Source organism: Acartia tonsa, chromosome 1 (genome assembly GCF_053477335.1).
Source record: "Acartia tonsa isolate MP-2025a chromosome 1, ASM5347733v1, whole genome shotgun sequence".
NCBI lineage: Eukaryota > Metazoa > Arthropoda > Copepoda > Calanoida > Acartiidae > Acartia > Acartia tonsa.
Genome location: NC_137260.1, coordinates 58,812,646 through 58,833,718, shown reverse-complemented (window position 1 = coordinate 58,833,718; position 21,073 = coordinate 58,812,646). Strand labels below are relative to the sequence as shown.

Genomic DNA, 21,073 nt, shown 5'->3' with positions numbered 1-21,073 from the left:
CAATGAAATTGATCAACCTCTTGGAAAATTAACATGTCTAAAAATGTACTCTACAGCTCAAATGTGCAATTCAGTGTGTTCGTTTTATCTATAGATAAAGGATCAAGTAGAGAATAGCTCCACACTATTAAAAGGTACTATTCTTTACTTAAAGTTTAGAAAATATTATCGCTTTTTTCAGTACTTTTCTATGGTACAAAAAATAAGATCTTTAATATCATAAAGAAAACTGTGGAAGGAAGGATCTCGCTAACAGCTGAACCGATATGGTTCTCCGGATCATGGAAAGAAAACAAAGTCATTCCTAATTAGGACAGAAGTCACTGAAAATTGGTCTAAGGAAGGCTACTTATGTCCTTCATCTAACAAAATCTAACTTAAGGGAGGTGACTTATGTCCTTTGTCTGACAAATTCTTACATTAGGAAGGCTGCTTATGTCCTTCAAGTTGCAAAACTTAGCTTTTCTGTCCTTTACATAGCAAAACCTCACAAAACATAGCATTTCTGTCATTCACATAGCAAATTCTTGCAAAACATAGCATTTATGTCCTTCACATAGCAAATTCTTGCAAAACATAGCAAATTCTTGCAAAACATAGCATTTATGTCCTTCACATAGCAAATTCTTGCAAAACATAGCATTTATGTCCTTCACATAGCAAATTCTTGCAAAACATAGCAAATTCTTGCAAAACATAGCATTTATGTCCTTCACATAGCAAATTCTTGCAAAACATAGCAAATTCTTGCAAAACATAGCAAATTCTTGCAAAACATAGCAAATTCTTGCAAAACATAGCATTTATGTCCTTCACATAGCAAATTCTTGCAAAACATAGCAAATTCTTGCAAAACATAGCATTTATGTCCTTCACATAGCAAATTCTTGCAAAACATAGCATTTATGTCCTTCACATAGCAAATTCTTGCAAAACATAGCAAATTCTTGCAAAACATAGCATTTATGTCCTTCACATAGCAAATTCTTGCAAAACATAGCAAATTCTTGCAAAACATAGCAAATTCTTGCAAAACATAGCAAATTCTTGCAAAACATAGCATTTATGTCCTTCACATAGCAAATTCTTGCAAAACATAGCAAATTCTTGCAAAACATAGCAAATTCTTGCAAAACATAGCATTTATGTCCTTCACATAGCAAATTCTTGCAAAACATAGCAAATTCTTGCAAAACATAGCAAATTCTTGCAAAACATAGCAAATTCTTGCAAAACATAGCATTTATGTCCTTCACATAGCAAATTCTTGCAAAACATAGCAAATTCTTGGAAAACTTAGCATTTATGTCCTTAACATAGCATTTTGGTCCTTCACATAGCAAAATCTCACAAAACATAGGTTTTTCTGACCTTTTTCTACCAGGAGATCAGAACTAAATCAGAACACACATAACAAGAGTTTTACATAATTTAACTCTGCATAAATTATGATAATTCATTATTATTACCCCTCCCCCCCCCCCCCTATTTAAAATTTACCCCTGCATAAATTATGATAATTCTTTATTATTACCCCTCCCCCCCCCCTATTTAAAATTTACCCCTGCATAAATTATGATAATTTATGCTGAGTTAAATGTACTGTTTGAACTTCTATCTAACAGGATATGAGAACTTAATCAGAACACACATAACAAGAGTGTTTACATAGTACATTCAGATTAACAATTATTCAATTGGCCCCTTTCCAGTCCATCATATGACATGGGAAGGAGGTTGAGGAACATTTTATGCAGCCTAAATTCCACTATGCTATGCCACTTTTCCTAAAAGGCGTCATAGCTGGCCTCTTTTGTGTCCATCATATGACATGGGAGGTGGTGCCATGTAGGAAAAGTGGCATTGCATTCTTGGGAATTTAGACTGCATAAAATGCTCCTCAACCTCCTTCCCATGTCATATGATGGACTGAAAAGGGGCCAGCTATGACGCCTTTTAGGCCCTAGAATGCAATGCCACTTTTCCTGCATGGCACCATAGCTGGCCTCTTTTGTGTCACAACCTCCCAGTTCTCATATCCTGTTAGATAGAAGTTCAAACAGTACATTTAACTCAGCATAAATTATCATAATTTATGCAGGGGTAAATTTTAAATAGGGGGGGGGGAGGGGTAATAATAAAGAATTATCATAATTTATGCAGGGGTAAATTTTAAATAGGGGGGGGGGGGGAGGGGTAATAATAATGAATTATCATAATTTATGCAGAGTTAAATTATGTAAAACTCTTGTTATGTGTGTTCTGATTTAGTTCTGATCTCCTGGTAGAAAAAGGTCAGAAAAACCTATGTTTTGTGAGATTTTGCTATGTGAAGGACCAAAATGCTATGTTAAGGACATAAATGCTAAGTTTTCCAAGAATTTGCTATGTGAAGGACATAAATGCTATGTTTTGCAAGAATTTGCTATGTTTTGCAAGAATTTGCTATGTGAAGGACATAAATGCTATGTTTTGCAAGAATTTGCCATGTTTTGCAAGAATTTGCTATGTTTTGCAAGAATTTGCTATGTGAAGGACATAAATGCTATGTTTTGCAAGAATTTGCTATGTTTTGCAAGAATTTGCTATGTTTTGCAAGAATTTGCTATGTTTTGCAAGAATTTGCTATGTGAAGGACATAAATGCTATGTTTTGCAAGAATTTGCTATGTTTTGCAAGAATTTGCTATGTGAAGGACATAAATGCTATGTTTTGCAAGAATTACCTATGTTTTGCAAGAATTTGCTATGTGAAGGACATAAATGCTATGTTTTGCAAGAATTTGCTATGATTTGCAAGAATTTGCTATGTTTTGCAAGAATTTGCTATGTGAAGGACATAAATGCTATGTTTTGCAAGAATTTGCTATGTGAAGGACAGATAAACTATTTTATGCAAGATTTTGCTATGTGAAGGACCAAAAAGCTAGGTTTTGTGTGGTGAAGGGAGGCTACTTATGTCCTTCATCTTGCAAAATCTTTGTTAAGGGAGACAAGTTATGCCCTTCATCTAACAAATTCTCACATAAGGGATGCTACTTATGTCCTTCCTAGGAAGGTGACTTCTGTCCTAATTAAGGAATGACTTTGTTTTCTTTCCATGATCCGGTTCTCCTTTACAGTGTAGTCTTTTTTATAGTTCCTAGGACTCTAGGGGCGTAGCCGCGAGTAGTAAAAATAGTAATAGTAATGCTAAAATAGTTAAGAAAGTTTTGTAGTGCGACAAATTAAAATTATTCATAATGTGTGGATTATAGACGAATTTATTCCATACGGACAATATTGGGGAAAAAGAACATAAGGGAATATCACACATACATACATATATCTTTGTTTTATCAGATTTTTATAAAATTGGATAAATTTTCATACAACAAAAATTTAATAAAGATGATTTGATTTGTGGATTTTTTTACTTCTATATATACTTCTTTAAAATGCTAATTTTGAAAAAAAAATGAATGGGCATGAAATAAACAAGGATGACAACATCCATAAAAGCGAAGCTCTGAAATGGTATGACAGACGATGCTGTACGTATTGGTGCAAAAAATGGGGACAATTTTTAAATTGATTTGACGGGGCTGTTTATTTACGTCACAAGTGAGGGGAAAAAAAGGGAAGGAGGAAAGAAACCCCCTAGAAAAGAGATGGGGGTATGACGTCACACGCCAAAACAATTTGAAATTTGTCCCCATTTTATGCACCAATACGTACAGCATCTCTGAAACGGTATGACAGACGAACATAACTCTTTTAGATATTGTACCTTATTGTAAAATGAATCCGTACTCCAAAAATAAGATCAATCGGAATATTATATCACATAAAAAATTGCCGTTAAAAAAGTTTAAAAATCAACATGTTTAAAATGGACGTACGGACATTCTGGTAACGATTGTAGAGTTGATACGATTTCTAAATCGTACCTTCCTACTACAGGAATTATCATGCAAAGTTTGAAATCGAGAGGACAATTCTAACATGACTAAATTAACGAAAAAAGCTATCCGTGACGTACGGGCCGACCCTTATTATAGAAAAGCTTCGCTTTTAAAAAGGGAAGAAAAGAACATGGGTTCAGCAATCATACCATGACCAATCTAATTTATTCACAACATCAAACATAAAAAAAACAAATCTCCCCCCCCCCCCCAAAAAAAAAAGAAATGTAAAAACGAGACCATATTGTCCGTAAAATGGATTGGAGGACAGTCCTCTTGAACCTGTTAATATTATGCAGTTTCTTTTTACATTTGTTGGTTGTTATGGTTATTAAGATTCAAGAAAAAATTGTTGATTAGTTAACCAATATGTTTTTTTTTTATTTTGTTTGAATTCTACCCATAATTGAGTGTTTTTTATTCTTTATGTGCATTCATTTCGAAATTTAGAAAAAGATGAAGCTCTTTATAATATCTATAAAAATGACGTCATACAATACAAGTAACCAATGATTGTCTTATAGGTACACAGACTAAATTACCAACGGAATGCCAGTATATGTACATTTTAATTGACTAAAGATAGGCAAGTATTACGTCATTTTTATAGCCACTATAAAAAGCTTCGAAAAGATAAATAATGAATGACATTTTAATGAAAGAGAAGATTTATAAATACTTCAGCTGTTTCAAATGCCTCACGAATACCAGCTTTTTAAGGGGGAAAATATTTAATTTTTCATTGATCTATCACTGTATTCCAAATATTTCTAGATAGAATAGCATAGAATGAATCAATGGCTGGATAAAGGATTAACTTTAGGATTTACAATTGATCCAACTATAGGCGGACACACACACACATACATTCATACCTTTTATAATGTAGCCTAGGATAGTTTTATTGATATCACATAGAGAATTATCTACTCCCAATTCAGGAGCTGGACACAGTTTCTAAAAAATCAGCCTTGTGACGTCATAAAATGAGGGATTATCCACCTCTTTTTCAGGGTTTTTCTTTCCCAATTCTCCTCTCAGCTTCCTCATTTTTATGACGACACATGGCTGATTTTTGAGACACTTTGTCCAGCTACAAAATTAGGATCTATCAATATTATAGCAGATGGTCTTCTTTATGTATTAGTACAAATTTCATAGGCTACACTGTTTAGCACCAAAGTATTTATATCATTACATATGAAATCTGTGTTATTGTATTGAATTATAAATATATATATATTTATTGATAGAGGGAAATATATAAATTCCTATCTATCTGTATGTTTACTGTTATCTAACATATTGAGTAACCACATATGGTTGCCTAGCAACCCAAGACCCGCAGATAACTTTCTGAACAACTAAACGCTTGTAATATTTTTATAAAACTTTATTTGTATATGAAAAAATGATAACTTGCAAGTTCCTTTTGTATATATAAAACAATAAAAAAGATAAATTGGTATAATTTCAACCAAATTTGCATCTTTTCCCCCGCCTCTTTTCCCCCCATGTTATCGTAACCATTCATTAACTAATTGCGGGAATAACATTTCAACCATCCAACTAACATAATGCAAAGTTTTTAGAAAATCTGCAAAAAATAAATATAGCTAATTTTTATATTAATCTTTAAAACATTAATCACTATTGGACTAAAACTTTTTTTGTAGTGCAGCTACTTATAATAATGGTAATTCCGTTTGTCATCGTCTGTTTGGTTAGTGCGTCATTAAAATGGAATTTCACTTGCAAATTGTTGTGTTACTGTCATAATCTTAACACAAAATTTGGTAATAGTTTTTATTATTTCAGATCCTACCCTGGCAAAATATCGAAGGCATTTTATAGGTCCGCTAAAAATTTATCATTAATTTTCCTTGAATGTTTTAACACCCCCATTTCTACATTTGTAATCCCACCAAACTGTTATGGCTGCCATTTAATGACCAATTAGTTGAAACAAAATATCAGAGCACAGCTTTTTTCTCAGAAATTTTTCCCTTTAATTCTTTTGTAATTGTTATTTCCATTAAAATGGTTGTAAACCAAGAAATAAAAAAAATCTTCCAAATTAAACAAATAGACTAATCTTAATGGTGCATTTAAAACATGTTTTATTTCACACAAAAAATACCGAATTGGAATAGATTTTCTCGTATTCATTCGAATCCGGTGGATAGGAACCGGTTTTCATCCATACGAAAAAACTATGTCTAGCATCGTATTATATCCAGTTTTCTACGAATATAGAAATGTACAATCATAAGATTAAAACCAGTTTTTTTAGCCGGTGCCTTCGGCACCACGGGGGTTAAAAAAACTAGTTTTAATCTTATAATTGTACATTCTATATCCGCGGAAAGCCGTTTATAATACGATACGAGAAATAACTATTCTCGTATTCATTCGAATCCGGTGGATAGGAACCGGTTCTCATCCATACGAAAAAACTATGTCTAGCATCGTATTATATCCGCGGAAAGCGGTTTATAATACGATGAAAGAAATAACTATTCTCGTATTCATTCGAAACCAGTGGATCAGAACCGGTTCTCATCAAACTAGTATGTCTATGTCTAGTATTGTATTATATCGAGTTTTCTACGAATATAAAAATGTACAATCAACAGATCAAAACCAGTTTTTTTAGCCCGTGCCTTCTGCATCTCAGGGCAATTTTTTTATTTTTTCGTGTACATGGAATAGAATAGTAAATTTCACAAAAAGGACTCAGAAGGAATGTTAACAACTATGAAAATATCACGAAATTCACACAAATAATGCATAATTAAAATTGGTAAATAAATAACTGTATGACTGTAGTAGACACGTGCCTAAATATAACCCGGCAAATAATAAAGTTATCTAGCAGAACTAACTCAAATTACACGGATAAACTATATTAGGTTCACTCTATAGTTGGGAGGTTGAAAACAGTTCTCTTGTTGTTGTTGTTGTAGCCATGATTCTCTGAAGTTAGGACTCAGATGCACACGGAGACTGGAAGTGAGAATCCTTCGGCCAATCTTAGATTGGAAAGCTTCGCGCACAGCTGATTGTATTCCATGTTACATAATGTAACTTACATTACAAGCTGACCCGCAATTCTCGTGGAAGCTACTCAATTATTACATCACCCTGGCCTAGAGTTTTGGCAGGTGTTCCATATTAAGCCACCCTAATTAATGTAACAGTTCTTTTGTCTTACTCCGCCCCCATTATGAGGAGTATAAAAAATAGCATAAAACAATCCAAAGGATTAAATCTAAAAGTAAAAGAGCCTAAATCCAGCCTGGGACCTATGGGAAGCTCATAAAAAGGAGAACTCAATCATTACAATAGTTAATGCTTAAGCTACAAACAAAAAAATTACTTCTTTATATAACTGGATAATGAATAATGATTGCTTATTACTTCATGTTTTTTTAACTTGTAAAAAGTGTTTAAATGCCTATAAAGGGATTAGATATTTCCATGCACGATTTGAAAATGACTAGCTCCTTAGTTTTTAAGGAAAAGTAAATGTTTGCACCTCCCAACTGGGACACACATTACCCATATTACCCTCATTTCTCGGTTGTTACCAATATAAATACATTACTCCTATTATTCTTATATTCTACAACTCAATCAAGTTAAAAACAATTTAGCTGGTCGTGAGAATTTCTGTGGGTTGAAGATACTCTGTGACTTTTAACAAAGTATTGGAAGTTGGGGTTGAAAAAATGTTTTTATCTTATCACGTTTTTCAGATACTTAATTTTAGTGAAAATTGCTTGGCAAAAAGTTAGTTTTCTAGATGTAAAAAAGTTTTAAATTTTTGATCTAAAGTTTTCTGTACTGTTTTTGAAATTTTTTAACTACCTAAAATTTGATTGTATTTGTAGATTTTTTTAGATTTTATGCTACAACTATAAAGAAATTTCTTATGATCTATATAAGAATTAAACAGAAAAGAAAGTTCTTTGAAAATGAGAAAAATGCTAAATCCTTTATTTAGAAAGAGTTTATATTTTGTAAGAAGTTCTCATTACAAGTAATAAAGTGTTCTCTAGAGGTGGATTCTTAAAAAAAAAGTTAGGCTCGCTACTCGCTGGCGAGGCAAAATTAAATCCTCCAAAATCGCATAAAAAATCTACAAAAATGAAATAAAATCATAAAAAGGGTTATTAACATATGATTTTGCTTAATTTTTGTAGATTTTTAATGTGCTTTTGGATGATTTTTCACAAAAATAATTTTTCCTCACCATCGAGTAGCGAGTCTTTCTTTTTTTAAGAATCCACCTTAGGTGACAGCATCCAAGATTTAAGACCTGCACAAAACTAGGTAGGGCCAGCGGGGGGCATAGTTCCCAGGAGACACACAGTTACAACAGGGCTGTGTCTCTAGTACAAGCAATTTAAAATAAGTTATAGCCATAAATTATTAAGAAAAATAAGAGAAAGAATGTTGTAATGAGGATTTTGGATAATTTTAATATTTAATAGAAGGTAATAATGACTTGTTAACGGTGTGAAATCATTTCTGTACATTTATCACATTATCAATTCATCCAACCGCATTTTTTGTTTTACAATATCATATCAGAGAGAGAGAGAGGGCAATGGGCTGTTTATTACACTAGTCTCCAAAGTTTTATAATAAAGTTTTCTTGTTCGTTTGCTAACAACTTTTATAAAATTTTATTGATTGGCTCATTAAATTTAGCGTCCAAATGTTCCAACCAATAATTTTAACCTACAAAAGGGGTAATTTTTTGCACCATCAATGGAAATGTACATCAACTTATAGGCCATTGTCTTATCCCTTTAGATCCCTTACATCAGTTTGGTTCCAATTGTGTCTCTTTTGAATTATGCGGAATTGAATACACACCCTACCCATGTTAACAAGTAATGTGGTGATGACAAGCTCTGCAGGGGGGTGCACATTATTACTTGCGGAGGTGAATACACACCCTACCCATGTTAACAAGTAATGTGGTGATGACAAGCTCTGCAGGGGGGTGAACATTATTACTTGCGGGGGCGGAAACTGAAAGGGATAGACAAACCAACTCATAAGCATCAATTTTAATTTATAGACTCTTTTCACAATCTTCTCATCGCTGGGGGAATGCTTTAGGCAAAGAATGGACATTATTGCTTTTTTTTCAAACTACAAACGGCTATATCCCTCATTTTTTATTTTCATATAAAAATAGTTATATTCTATTTCCAGGACCAATGAGAAGCTACTTTGTAAAGGAGAACTATGTCGGTTCAGCGGTTAGTGAGGTCCTATGGTAGAAACAGACAGACATCATGTTACTTTTATAAAAACTTTTAACTTAGGATTTTTAGGGTGACTTAATTTAACGTATCCCCTTATTAAATTAATATTAGAGAAAAATATTTTTGTGTTATTTTTAAATATTAGTGTACATTTTGATTCTAAAATGCAAAAAATTGCAAGAAAAGTAAAGTTTATACGTTCACCATCTGCAAATTTCTTATTTGTGTACTGACAAAATAATAAATAAAACTATAGAATGTAGCTTTGGTAAATTGCATTCCCCCCCCCCCCCCAAAAAAAAAGAAAGAAATGAAGATAGAATATAATGCATAAAATTAGGATAAACTGGACCTCAATGTCAGTTCTAATCACCAATACTCTAACTCCCCCTACACCCACCCACCATCCCATCTATCTAATTCTTCTTTTAGCCTAGGGAAATTTTCACATGTGCCAAATTAGGATGAAAAAGCGCAACTCTTTAGCATTTAGTGTCACATTTTTAGCCTTTCACACTGGCTCAAAAAGTGCAAAACGGTTCATCAATACTTTTTTTATATATTAAAAATTTAAAAGAAAGCCAAGTTCCAAAATATTTTTATGTTAAGAAATATTCAACAACCCTTAAACCCGCATACTTTTTAGTTAGCTAAGACCGGTAGAATTTTTGTCCTCCAATATCCTATTCCTGTATACTGCTTTGTTGTAAGTGTGAGTTATGGACAGATGCAAACAGAAAAAAAGATGGAAGGAAAAAAGTAGTGGGAGGGGGGGGGGGGGTAAAAAAACAATATTTGGATGACACCTAGGATTATGAGCTTATAAAGACAAGCCAAAAAAATGGTGGATTTTTTTTTGCTTTTTAATCTACTTCATTAAACAGTTCATTTTTGTTTACAAAATACAATGAAAAACGCAAAGTATATTAAACAAATTGATGTAGAATATATGTGGATAGCAGCAAGGGGAGGGGATGGGGTAAAGGTGGTGGAAGGTGGAATCGTTATTTTAGCCCGCTGCAAGTTTCACTTTATTAGAGAACATGAAAATCTGGTACAAGATCCAAGTAATAATATATCCATTATTAAAAAACCTTTAACTAAAATTCAATATTTATAAAGAATATGATAAAATGTAAGTTTGAAGAACTCAGAATTGAAGATGTACGAGTTTGAGCAAATAATGTTTTCCAATTTCTCATAATAAGTTCAATGTCATGTGAAATATTACAGGTCAAAGTAACTAAAACAAGTATGACACCATCAAGAAATGCGCGACAAATAAAAAATTCACCAACGAATAAAAAAATATTATATTTGCTGCTATATCAATAGTAGAACAATAAAATAGTTTTAGAAACTGTTGTTTTGCTGTTAAAATTGCGTATTATGCAAGATTCCTACTTGTAATGTATTTAAATTTTATAGATCTTACAATCTGATGCCTTATTGTCCAAGCAATCATTTTTTATCATTCTGAATTATTTTTACCTAATTTATACATTTTCTTATTTGGAAACAATAAGTTTTAATTTAAAAATAATTACTTAAATGTAAAAACTTTGATATCTTTGTATACGCCTAGCCTGACCTAACTATAACATGTATACAAAATCTGGGAGGGAGGGGACATTGAGCTGTTTATTAAACTAGTCCCCAAAGTTTTAAATAACGTTTTCTTACTGTTTGGCTTAACAACGTGTCATCCACTAATTGTAAATTACAGGAGGGATAATTCATTGGGGATGTACATTAATTTATCATCCATTGTCTTTTCGCTGATACAAAGTTACTGATAGGGTGGCCTCTGGGAGCAACATGGGAAAACATGATGATAAAGAAAATTATAATTATTTATATTTGTGTAATATAACAAGTTTATGTTTGCTTAAAGAAGCCGACACTCTCTCTCTCTCTCATCTCATGATAAGACATCAGTAATATTTCCCATTCCGCCCCCCCCCCAAATTTTCCTCTGCAATATACCCACCCCTATTTTTTTTGGTTCCTCCTATCTTATTTTCAGATTTTTTCTCAGGATAATAATGTCCTGAAAACATCTTGCTTTTTTTTTTTGCTCTTTATATTGCCTATAAAAAAAAATAACGCCATACAATACAAATGACCAATGAGATGCCAATACACAGACTATTCCCAATTGCAAGCCAGTATACATTATAATTGACCAATGGTAGGCCAATATGACGTCATTTTTATGGGCGCTATAAAAAGCTTCTTGAAAATCAATCTTTTTGTCAATCTAAATAATCTATTTTTAAATGACAAACTAAAAACGCAAAGGGTGAGAAATAAATGTAAAATAATTTTTATTTCTCCAAAATGAAAAATAATTGCCAAATACAGTTTTAGAAAGTTATAGAGATACTTTTTCTATATACTATTGTTTACATACAGCGTGTGTGATAAATTATATGTTATTATGACAATGGATTTTTATGCAAATTAGGAAGATAAACATCCATAAAAAGGTTGAAAAGTGTTAAATAAATATAAAAATAATAGTTGTGGTTACACACACACACAGCAAACAATATGGTAGGTAAATACAACAATAGGATGAGCGGGTAAGGGAGACGGGGAGGGGGGGAGTGATGGTTTGAGCTATTTTTAGATACATCGGAAGATTGCCAGGAGGGTGGGGAAGGGGGTGCGTCAGAGGTAGGGGGAGTAAATGGAATAATGGCGTTTAGAATCAATCAGGGATGGGGGATAGGTGGATAAGAATATGAACTAGGAAAAGATATCTTGCAATTGAAATTTCAATTTGAATCATTCAATATACAGTATAAATACATGAAGAAATATAACATATCACATTGTAAAGTTTTAAAACAATCTAAAATTTGATTCAAAATTGTTTAAATCATAAAATAAAAGAGAAAAAACTAAAAGACAATTTTAGTTCAAATATATCCCTTATCCGCATTCGTATGGGACGTAATCCTTGCATTACTGGGAGACCGACCAAAATAATTCCCCTAAATAGTAAAAATAATATCAAAAGAACAGAGATACATTTATATATCCAGAGAGAAAGAGAGAAAAGAGTAAAAATGAGACAAAAAAAGAGAAATTGTGGGGGTAAATTGAGCCACTATAATCCAATATTTATTCTAACTGGTTTTGTATTTGTACGGCACGTGTTGTGTGTGTGTGCGTGTGTGTGTGTGTGTGTGTGTGTGTTGTGTGTGTGTGTGTGTGTGTGTGTGTGTGTGTGTGTGTGTGTGTGTACGTGTGTGTGTGTGTGTGTGTGTGCGTGTGTGTGTGTGTGTGCGTGTGTGTGTGTGTGTGTGTGTGCGTGTGTGTGTGTGTGTACGTATTTCTGTGGCAAGATGGATGGATTATTGCAAATGCTAAATATATTTAACCAGATTACACTTACTTATAACCAGGGGGAAAGGGTAGAGTTTCAGTTATTTAATCATGTAATACTAAAGGATATGCCCTTAGAGGCCTCTAGGGGCACTTGAAGGGGGGGATTTGAATGTGATAACCCAATATTTATTCTAGATTCAAAATGAAGAATTGAAAAAAAAATTTTTTTAAGGGGGTGGGGGGTTGGGTAGGTGGGGTGAAACCCTCTTCAAAAATATTTATAAACCTTCCAAGGACCTTTGAGAAGCTACCCTGTAAAGGAGAACTACATCGTTTTAGCAGTTAGCGAGATCCTACGGTACAAATCAATTTATCAAGAAAGCTAAAAATTGGACAAGAAAAGATAATAATAATAAAATTAGAATTTAGCGGCTACGCCCCTTGCCCCAAGAGGCTCTGTATTCGAAGAGGCAGGAAGGCTAGTAAAAAGCTTTAAACTATCTCAAGACTTAAAACTCCAAAACAATCACAGAAGCTATGTAAAGCTTACCCAAAAAGGAGAACTTAATCAGTACAGTAATTATTGAGATCTTAAGCTTCGTACCAAAAACCTTAGTACTTTTTATAATAGGATAATCTCTGGAAGCATTATCTGTCAAAGTTAGAAAGTGAATCAATGAGGATAGATTTAGACAAATATCACATGATAAATTTGACTAAAATTCAATAAAAAACAAGGAAGACAACATCCATAAAAGCGAAGCTCTGAACAGTAGGACAAACGGACAATAACAACTTATATAGTGTAAGAACTGAATAATCAAAATACAAATGTATAAGAGTCGAAGCAAAATTGTAAGTAAATTTGTTGAAAAACTGTTTGATACAGGATAATGATTATGTACATACTTACATTTTTAGGATTTGATTATAGAGTTGCTTCGCTTCTAACATTATACTTTATTGTCCCAGAAATCAATATACCAAACATCAGATCAATCGGATGATTAGATCACATAGAAATTTGTTGTTAAAAAAGTAAAAAATGTTTAAAATGGACTACCCTAATTATAGAAAAGCTTCGCTTTTAAAAAGTCCCATAAACACACTCCCTTCAAATTCTTCAATCAATTAATCTTTCTAATGTCAGCTAACTGCAGAAAAATGTGCGCAAAGAAAATAATATTAAGCTCCTCCAAGCTATTACTTAGGCAAAAGTGCAGTTTTAGAGGAAAAACAAGAGGATAGTTTTATATTTGATGTTTATTTAAGGAGTGTAAATGATAGAGGTCAGGACAGGATGGAAAAAGTTGTAAAACATTAATCTGAAAAAATATCCTTAAACAAAAACAGATCATTTTAAAGATTATATTATATTACGTTTATTAGACTTTTGAACATGAAGTCATAATCAGTTTTGTTCTTGTTCTTTTACTAATTAGTCTTTTTTAAAATAAAAACTCAAAAAAATAGCCTAAAACAATCCCAAGGCCTCAATCTATATATAAATAGCCTAAAACCATTCTGCGACCTTTGTGAAGCTTTCCTTAATTGGTGAACCTAATCGACTCAGTAGTCATTGAAAACTTAGGCTTCAGACATAAACAACCTTACTTGCTTTATAATATAGGATGAAAAATTTTAGCAAGTGATAAAATTTTACAATTGGCTATCTTTGAATAATGTAATTACACAGCTTTGAATGGACACTAATAGCAGTTGTAATGCTTGGCTAATAGTTCTTATGGATTAGGTCAGATTTACTTTATTTGTCTGTTTCCTTATTAATGAACTAACTCAGTGTCCTAATGTCTTACATTTTTTAATGGATCGCATCATTCATTAGCAAATTTTTCCTTGTTTTTAACACATTTATATTTTTCCAGTCAAAATAATTCAATATTGATATCAAATGTTCGGGTCATGGAAAGAAAACGAAGTTGCGGGATTCGTCGCATTTTCACAATAGGTTTTGAAAGGTTATTTTAGGTTAGGTTAGGTAAGTGTTAATGATTGCACCGCAGGGTTAGAGCCCCGCGCAGAGGCTAGAAAAAGGAGAAAAGCTGCTGTTAATATGCGACGAAATCCGAAACTTAGCTGTCTTTCCAAATATTCTGTAAAATTCAATATCTTTCATATAGCTGTCTCCACAAAAAAATGATAAAAAATCAATAAACCCGACAAAAAAGGATTTAAAAAAATCTAAAACTTTTATTTGGTTTATTTAATTTATCCTTTGGTTTGGTAAGATTATTTTAAGTTTTATAATGATATGATTTACAACTTTAAAGATGGTTGATTTACAATCCTACAGATATGCATCATTAGAAAAGGTTTGGGGCCTGGGGCCCACAGGGTTAGTTTTACAACCCAAACTCATAATTTTATAACTATCAACTGTTATTATTTTTTTAATATTTAGCAAAGAAATGTTTCAAAAATATATTTTCATATTTAATCACTTAACATTATATTTGCTATAAAAAAAACAAGCAACTGAAAAATAAAGAATAAATAAGTTGGTCTTATTAATGTTTGTATGATGTCATCACCTGGAGGGACCACCCTGCCTGCCTGCCTGCCCGGTCAACCTTCCCTGTTATACCTATAAGCTTTGTATTGACATATGTTTTACTTAGTTTGTGGCATCTATTATTAACAATTGTCTTATTTTGTATGTAACCTAATTTTCTTGCTTATTATGTGAAGCTCTACAAAGTGTCCGAAAAAATGAGCCGTGTGACGTCAATGGATCCATCTCTTTTTAAGGGGTTTCCTTTCACACTTCTGCTCTCATCCCTGATTGTTATGACGTCATACGGCTAATTTTTTCGGACACTTTGTAGAGCTTCTTATTATGTGACTCAATTTAAGCGCAACCAAAGAAACGTCGTTCGAAAAATGATATAATACCGATAGTCTTATGTTGATATAATAACAGAACCAAAGTTTAACATGTAATATCTCTCCAGAAGCCACCCAGGTCTACAACGACCACTGTCCAATAAATAATACCAACAATACGCCAATAAACTGCTTCCGTAGTTAATTAATCACTGCTAGGGCCGGTCAGTCCTTACATCACCCTTCACCACCCTTTCCAACCATTATGTGGCTATTTATAGTAATGATCTTATATTTTTACATAATATCAATTAAAAAAAAAATATTCAGAATTTTTTTTTTTTTAATTTTAGCCAGATTACTTACAGCATAGGTTCTCTACAATTTCAAAATATTCAAAAGATTTTTGATAATAAAAATTAATCTAAAATATTGCTAGTTTGCTGTTGCTGCACTCTATAGGACAACAAATTACAATGGGAAGAAAGAGGGGGGGGGGGGGTAATTCAAAGACAATAAACTTTAAAATATCAAGCAATAAAAAATCTGATAAATTTATGACAAATAGATCAGATATATGGGAAACCATAATTCACTAGCAATAAAATTATATTATCTTATGTGGGACAATCATACATACACCAGCCATAAATACCTATATTTAGAATATTTAGCCGCCTATACTGGAAAATTATCATACCATATCGTAAACAATCAAACATTTTATGACCTTGAGAAAGGGTCGTAAAAATATTATTTTTTATTTTGAATTCCAGGTGTAATGATATTGTTACCACAGAAACAAGGGTTTGAGAAATATTTAAAAAATTGCTTCAATTAGTCTTGGGATGCGATATTTTTAACCTAGCATAAAATGTGTCTTTTTATAATGTCTGTGTATTACGTAATGATTTTAAAATAAAAACTTTCGTTGAATAAAATTTTCATAAATTTAATGAAATAATGCCAAGAAAATCTTTTAATTTGTTGTATAATTAGTTAATTGTAGTCCCTTGATAACAAATGAAATGCAATTTTGTTAAGGATAGGGCATCCGGAAAAGAATATTTCTTTTAAGTATTCGAAAGTATTAAAAATTACTCTGAATTGTTAATTTTAGTTACTGAAAAAATTGAAGGCAAGATAATTTTTTTAGTTGTCATATCTTTTTTCCTTTTCTTTTTAAGCAAAGCAGATCCCGGAGAATTTTTTTTGGGGAAAGAATGAAAAGTATTTAAATATTAAGAAACTAGGGAGAGAAGGGGGGGGGGAAGACGCCCCATAAGGAAGGGGCGGAGATTGTGAACAAAATTGGGATGACTAAACATTGGAGGGGTGAGGTGGGATTAAACAGCAATAAATTGTAACCTAGTTACAACAATTACAACTAATACCTCCCCCATTCTAGTAAACACCCCTAGCTGCTATATTTACACCCCCCACACCCCCCTCCCCAGGCGTGCAATTTCACTAATGGTAGTTTCAAACAAATTAGTCAAAAAAGGATTTATTTGAAAAATTGTTCAAATTTTAAATACTCACACTTTACTGACATCTTGGAACAATTTAAATATTAGAGGAAATCATTTAGCATAAAAATTATGGACAAAGTTTTAGCACCCAAGGAAAAACTCTTTCCACTATCGTAAACCGATTAATTTCCGGTTGATTAGAACCGGTTCTCATCGATACTAAAGAAATATGTATAACATTGTATTATATCCAGTTTTCTACGAATATAAAAATGATGATAATATTGAATCCCATTTTTTAGCCCGTGCCTTCGGCATCTCGCGGCTAAAAAATAATGGTTTAAATCTTATAATTGTACATTTTTATATCCGCGGAAAGCTGTTTATAATATGATGCGATAAATAACTATTTTAACTACAAGTTACTTAAATTACCAAAAGTATTTATTGTTTCATTTTTATAAAGTAATGAATTTGTAGTATTTTTTAAAAAGGAGTAATTTTTTTCTCTCTTTACATTAAAATTATTCTAAATTGAAGGAAAAAAGTCGTAATATGTTTATATAACGCATTCAATTTAATAAAACTTATTAAATCTCAAGAAAAAATCACTTTTTGCTCAATATGCATTTTTTCTTTGTGAAAGAACTGAATATGTAAATGATGAAAATTCTCTATGGGGAAAAAGTATCTAAACATAGCTCATATACATATGGAGTATATGAAATAAATGTTTGTTTAATAATGCCCACCCCCCCCCCCCCATTACACATAGTAATGTTGCAAATATACATTTATATTCCTACATCATGAGGCTAAAGCCACCAGCTTATATTATGTTTACAGAGTTCAAATAATTTCGGGTCTTTAAGAAATCTGCAAAATAAGTTTTTTTTTAGAACAGACCCTAAAACCCATATTCTTAAATTGTTGTAATGGAGATAGGGGACATTGGCTGTTTATTACACTAGTCCCCAAAGTTTTATAATATCATTTTTTTATTCGCTGGCTTAACAACTTTGGGGACTTTCATTGAATTTTGATTGGTTGGTTAAGTTCAGTGTTCAATCAATAGTTTTAATCTACAGAAGGGGTAATCTAGTGTAACATCATTGAGGATTTACATCCCTTTAGATCCCTTCATCTTTACAGTAACTTTTGAATAAAAAAGACATTAATTTCTTTGAACATATAATCCCTTTAAAAAATGTAAATTATTTCTTTAATTTCCTAATCATATTTTTAATTTTTTTTGTCAAAAAATCCGGAAAGTAAGGAATTCTCCGATATTATCTTTTAATACAAGAAGAAAAGTTGCCGCTGGAAGATGTAAAATTTGGCGGCAAAGTAGGGGGGAGACTACTCTAGTGGCGGCAAATGGGGAAGATACACTAAAAACTAACAAAAAGGGAAGGAAATAGATAACGAAAAAAGGGGGGGGGGGAAGTAGTAGCATTCATTCTCCTCCCCCCTCAGCTGCGCTCTTTCACATACTTCAAAGTTTTTTTTTTAAATAGCGAAGTAACTCTATAATAAAAATTCTATCCGTATTTTTTAAAGTGTAAATATTGCTTAATCTACATGAAAAATCGCTTTGCTCAAATGCAACTTAATGCTTCTAAATAGAAAAATAGCTTTCCTCTATCCTTTCCGCCAATCAAAATAACAAATTCATTGAAAAAATGCAATGTATCCTATTCTAATAACAGAAATAAAACTCGCCTCAAAAACAGCAAATTATGGATGTTTTCATCCTCTTATCAAATCCGCCAGTCAGTGACGGTTAGCTCTTTTAGTTAATTTAGGCATGTTAGAATTGTCCTAACGATTAAAAACTTTTCATGGTAATTCCTGTGGTTATTATGTACGATTTAGAAAGTGTTGCAACTCTATAATCGTTACCAGAATGTCCGTACGTCCATTTAAACATGTTAACTTTTTAAACATCAACTTTTGATGTGATATAAATATTCGATTGATCTGATTTTTGGAATACTGATTTCTAGGACAACAAAGTACAATGTTTGAGCGAAGCATCTCTATAATTAAGTCTTAAAAATGTAAGTATGTCTTTAAACATTATCCTATATTTAGGCTTTTTTTTAACAAATTTACTTAAAATTTTGTTTGACTTTTATAGATTTATATTCTGATTATTCAGTTCTGACACTCTACAAGTGCTAATGTTCGTTTGTCCAACCGTTTTAGAGCTTTGCTTTTATGGATGTTGTCATGATTGTATTTGTAAAATATTGCTTGAGTTGTGTCCTATCCTAATCTTTACAAACTAATTTATTGCTATTCTTTCCACGACTAAACATGCGCTAAAAATATTAATAAATGTGCATAAGTAGCGCAACAATAGTAAGCTAACATCAAAAAAAGAACAATTAAAAGACCTTTTTTGTTTAATTGCTTATTGTATATTTTAAAGTTTTCAAGACAGACATAGTTTTAAAAGCTATTGATCCATCTCAACATTAGATTAAAACACTAGAGGGAGAAATGGTTAATAACTGTATCTCCCAATCGCAACTGCCTTGTGCAACCTTTCTATTGGGTCATTAAAAATCAACCAATGGTGTCGCTTATATTAATACAGCCAATTAGCAAAAAATAATTTAGAAGCAGACGAAAGAGGTCTTTGAAAAAGGAAGAGAGGTAGTTGTCTGTATCAGTGTATATACATCTATTCTATAGATCTGTTATCTCAACTCTTCTGTAAAGACAGACAGACGCTAGTTAGAGAAAAGCTGCACTTTAAGAAATTAGTAATAAATACCCTACGTTATGTTTAAAATGCCCTATACCCTATAGACCAAGAATGTATGCAAATAAAAACGTACAAAGACAAATACAGCTCCTTAAAGCTGAATTAATGCAATTGGTCAAAAATATCTTAGATTTGGACATTTAAATAAAAACAATATTTTCACAAATATTTGCAATACTCGCAAAAAAAAAATGTACAAAATATTCATTGTACAAAATCGTACCTTGCATTAACTCGCAAGTTGTTTAACTGCCTTGGCAAATTATAACGGTAAATTTTAAGAGAAACGACAAAATATTAGCAATATTTTAAGATAATTATTGCTTATTGGATTAACTTTAAGATAAATCACTTAACAGTTTTGATTTGGTCATATTATGAATAAAATATATGAATTTTATTTATTTTTTAATGATATACTAATATTTGTCAAAATAGAAGAGAAATGGCATATAAATGAAACAATCATTGCTAAACCACAACAAGCAAATCTATATGATTTACTATCATATGAAGTGGTAAGCTTTTTAGAAAATCCCCAATTTATTTCAAAAGTAATTTTACTTTTGTTTCACGTTTTTTTGCGCTATAAATCCATTAGAATCGTGTAAGTTTTGTGCAACCATATTTTTTAATTAAATTTCACTGTTTGTTTCAGCAAAGAATATGGAAAATAGAACAGAAAAGGTTCAAAACTAATAAAAAGCACACGAAACATATGATTCAAACTAATCTAAAGTGCAAAATATGTATTTTTTTTCAAACGTAAAAATTCTTACCTGGTTTTATCTTGACCGTTGAGGAAGGCAAATGTGACGAGGATGGGGAGAATGATGACTCCACCGAGTGGGGTGGTGGCGGGTGCAGGATGGGGGGTGACAGGGGTCTGTGTGGTGGCAGAGGCTGGTGGGGGTGGTGGTGCTCGTGACCCCCATGACTGTGAACATCTAGGCCGAGGTCATGCAGGGAGGTGTGACCCAGTCCTGTTCCTAGCATATCCATCCCTAAAACAAGACAGGTATAGATCAATGCAGGGAGGTGTGACCCAGTCCTGTTCCTAGCATATCCATCCCTAAAACAAGACAGTGATAGATCAATGGCTGAAAATATAATCTATCAGCGATGCAATTTACTAAAATAAAATTAATGAATATTTACATCCCAAGGTATTAAATGATATTTACTCAAACAAAATATCGCGTTTTTTTTGCAATGGAATAAAAAAAGTCATAATAGTTATTTCTTGCATCGTATTATAAACGGCTTTCCGCGGATATAGAATGTACAATTATGAGATTAAAACTAGTTTTTTAGCCCCGAGGTACCGAAGGCACCGGCTAAAAAACAGGTTTTAATCTTATGATGGTACATTTTTATATTCGTAGAAAGCTGGATATAATACGATGCTAGACATAGTTTTTTC

General features: G+C 32.2%; 1 protein-coding gene across 2 annotated transcripts in view; it reads right to left on the bottom strand.

Annotated features, from left to right (window-relative positions):
• Positions 1-21,073, bottom strand: part of LOC145324838 (pituitary homeobox x-like) — a 40,644-nt gene that overhangs the window by 18,166 nt on the left and 1,405 nt on the right. For both annotated transcript variants that reach the window (XM_080167528.1, XM_080167536.1), the window contains exon 2: positions 20,430-20,654. In XM_080167528.1, the coding sequence (XP_080023654.1) occupies positions 20,430-20,652 (223 nt within the window). In that variant the 5' untranslated portion in view covers positions 20,653-20,654. The remainder of the gene's footprint in view (positions 1-20,429; positions 20,655-21,073) is intronic.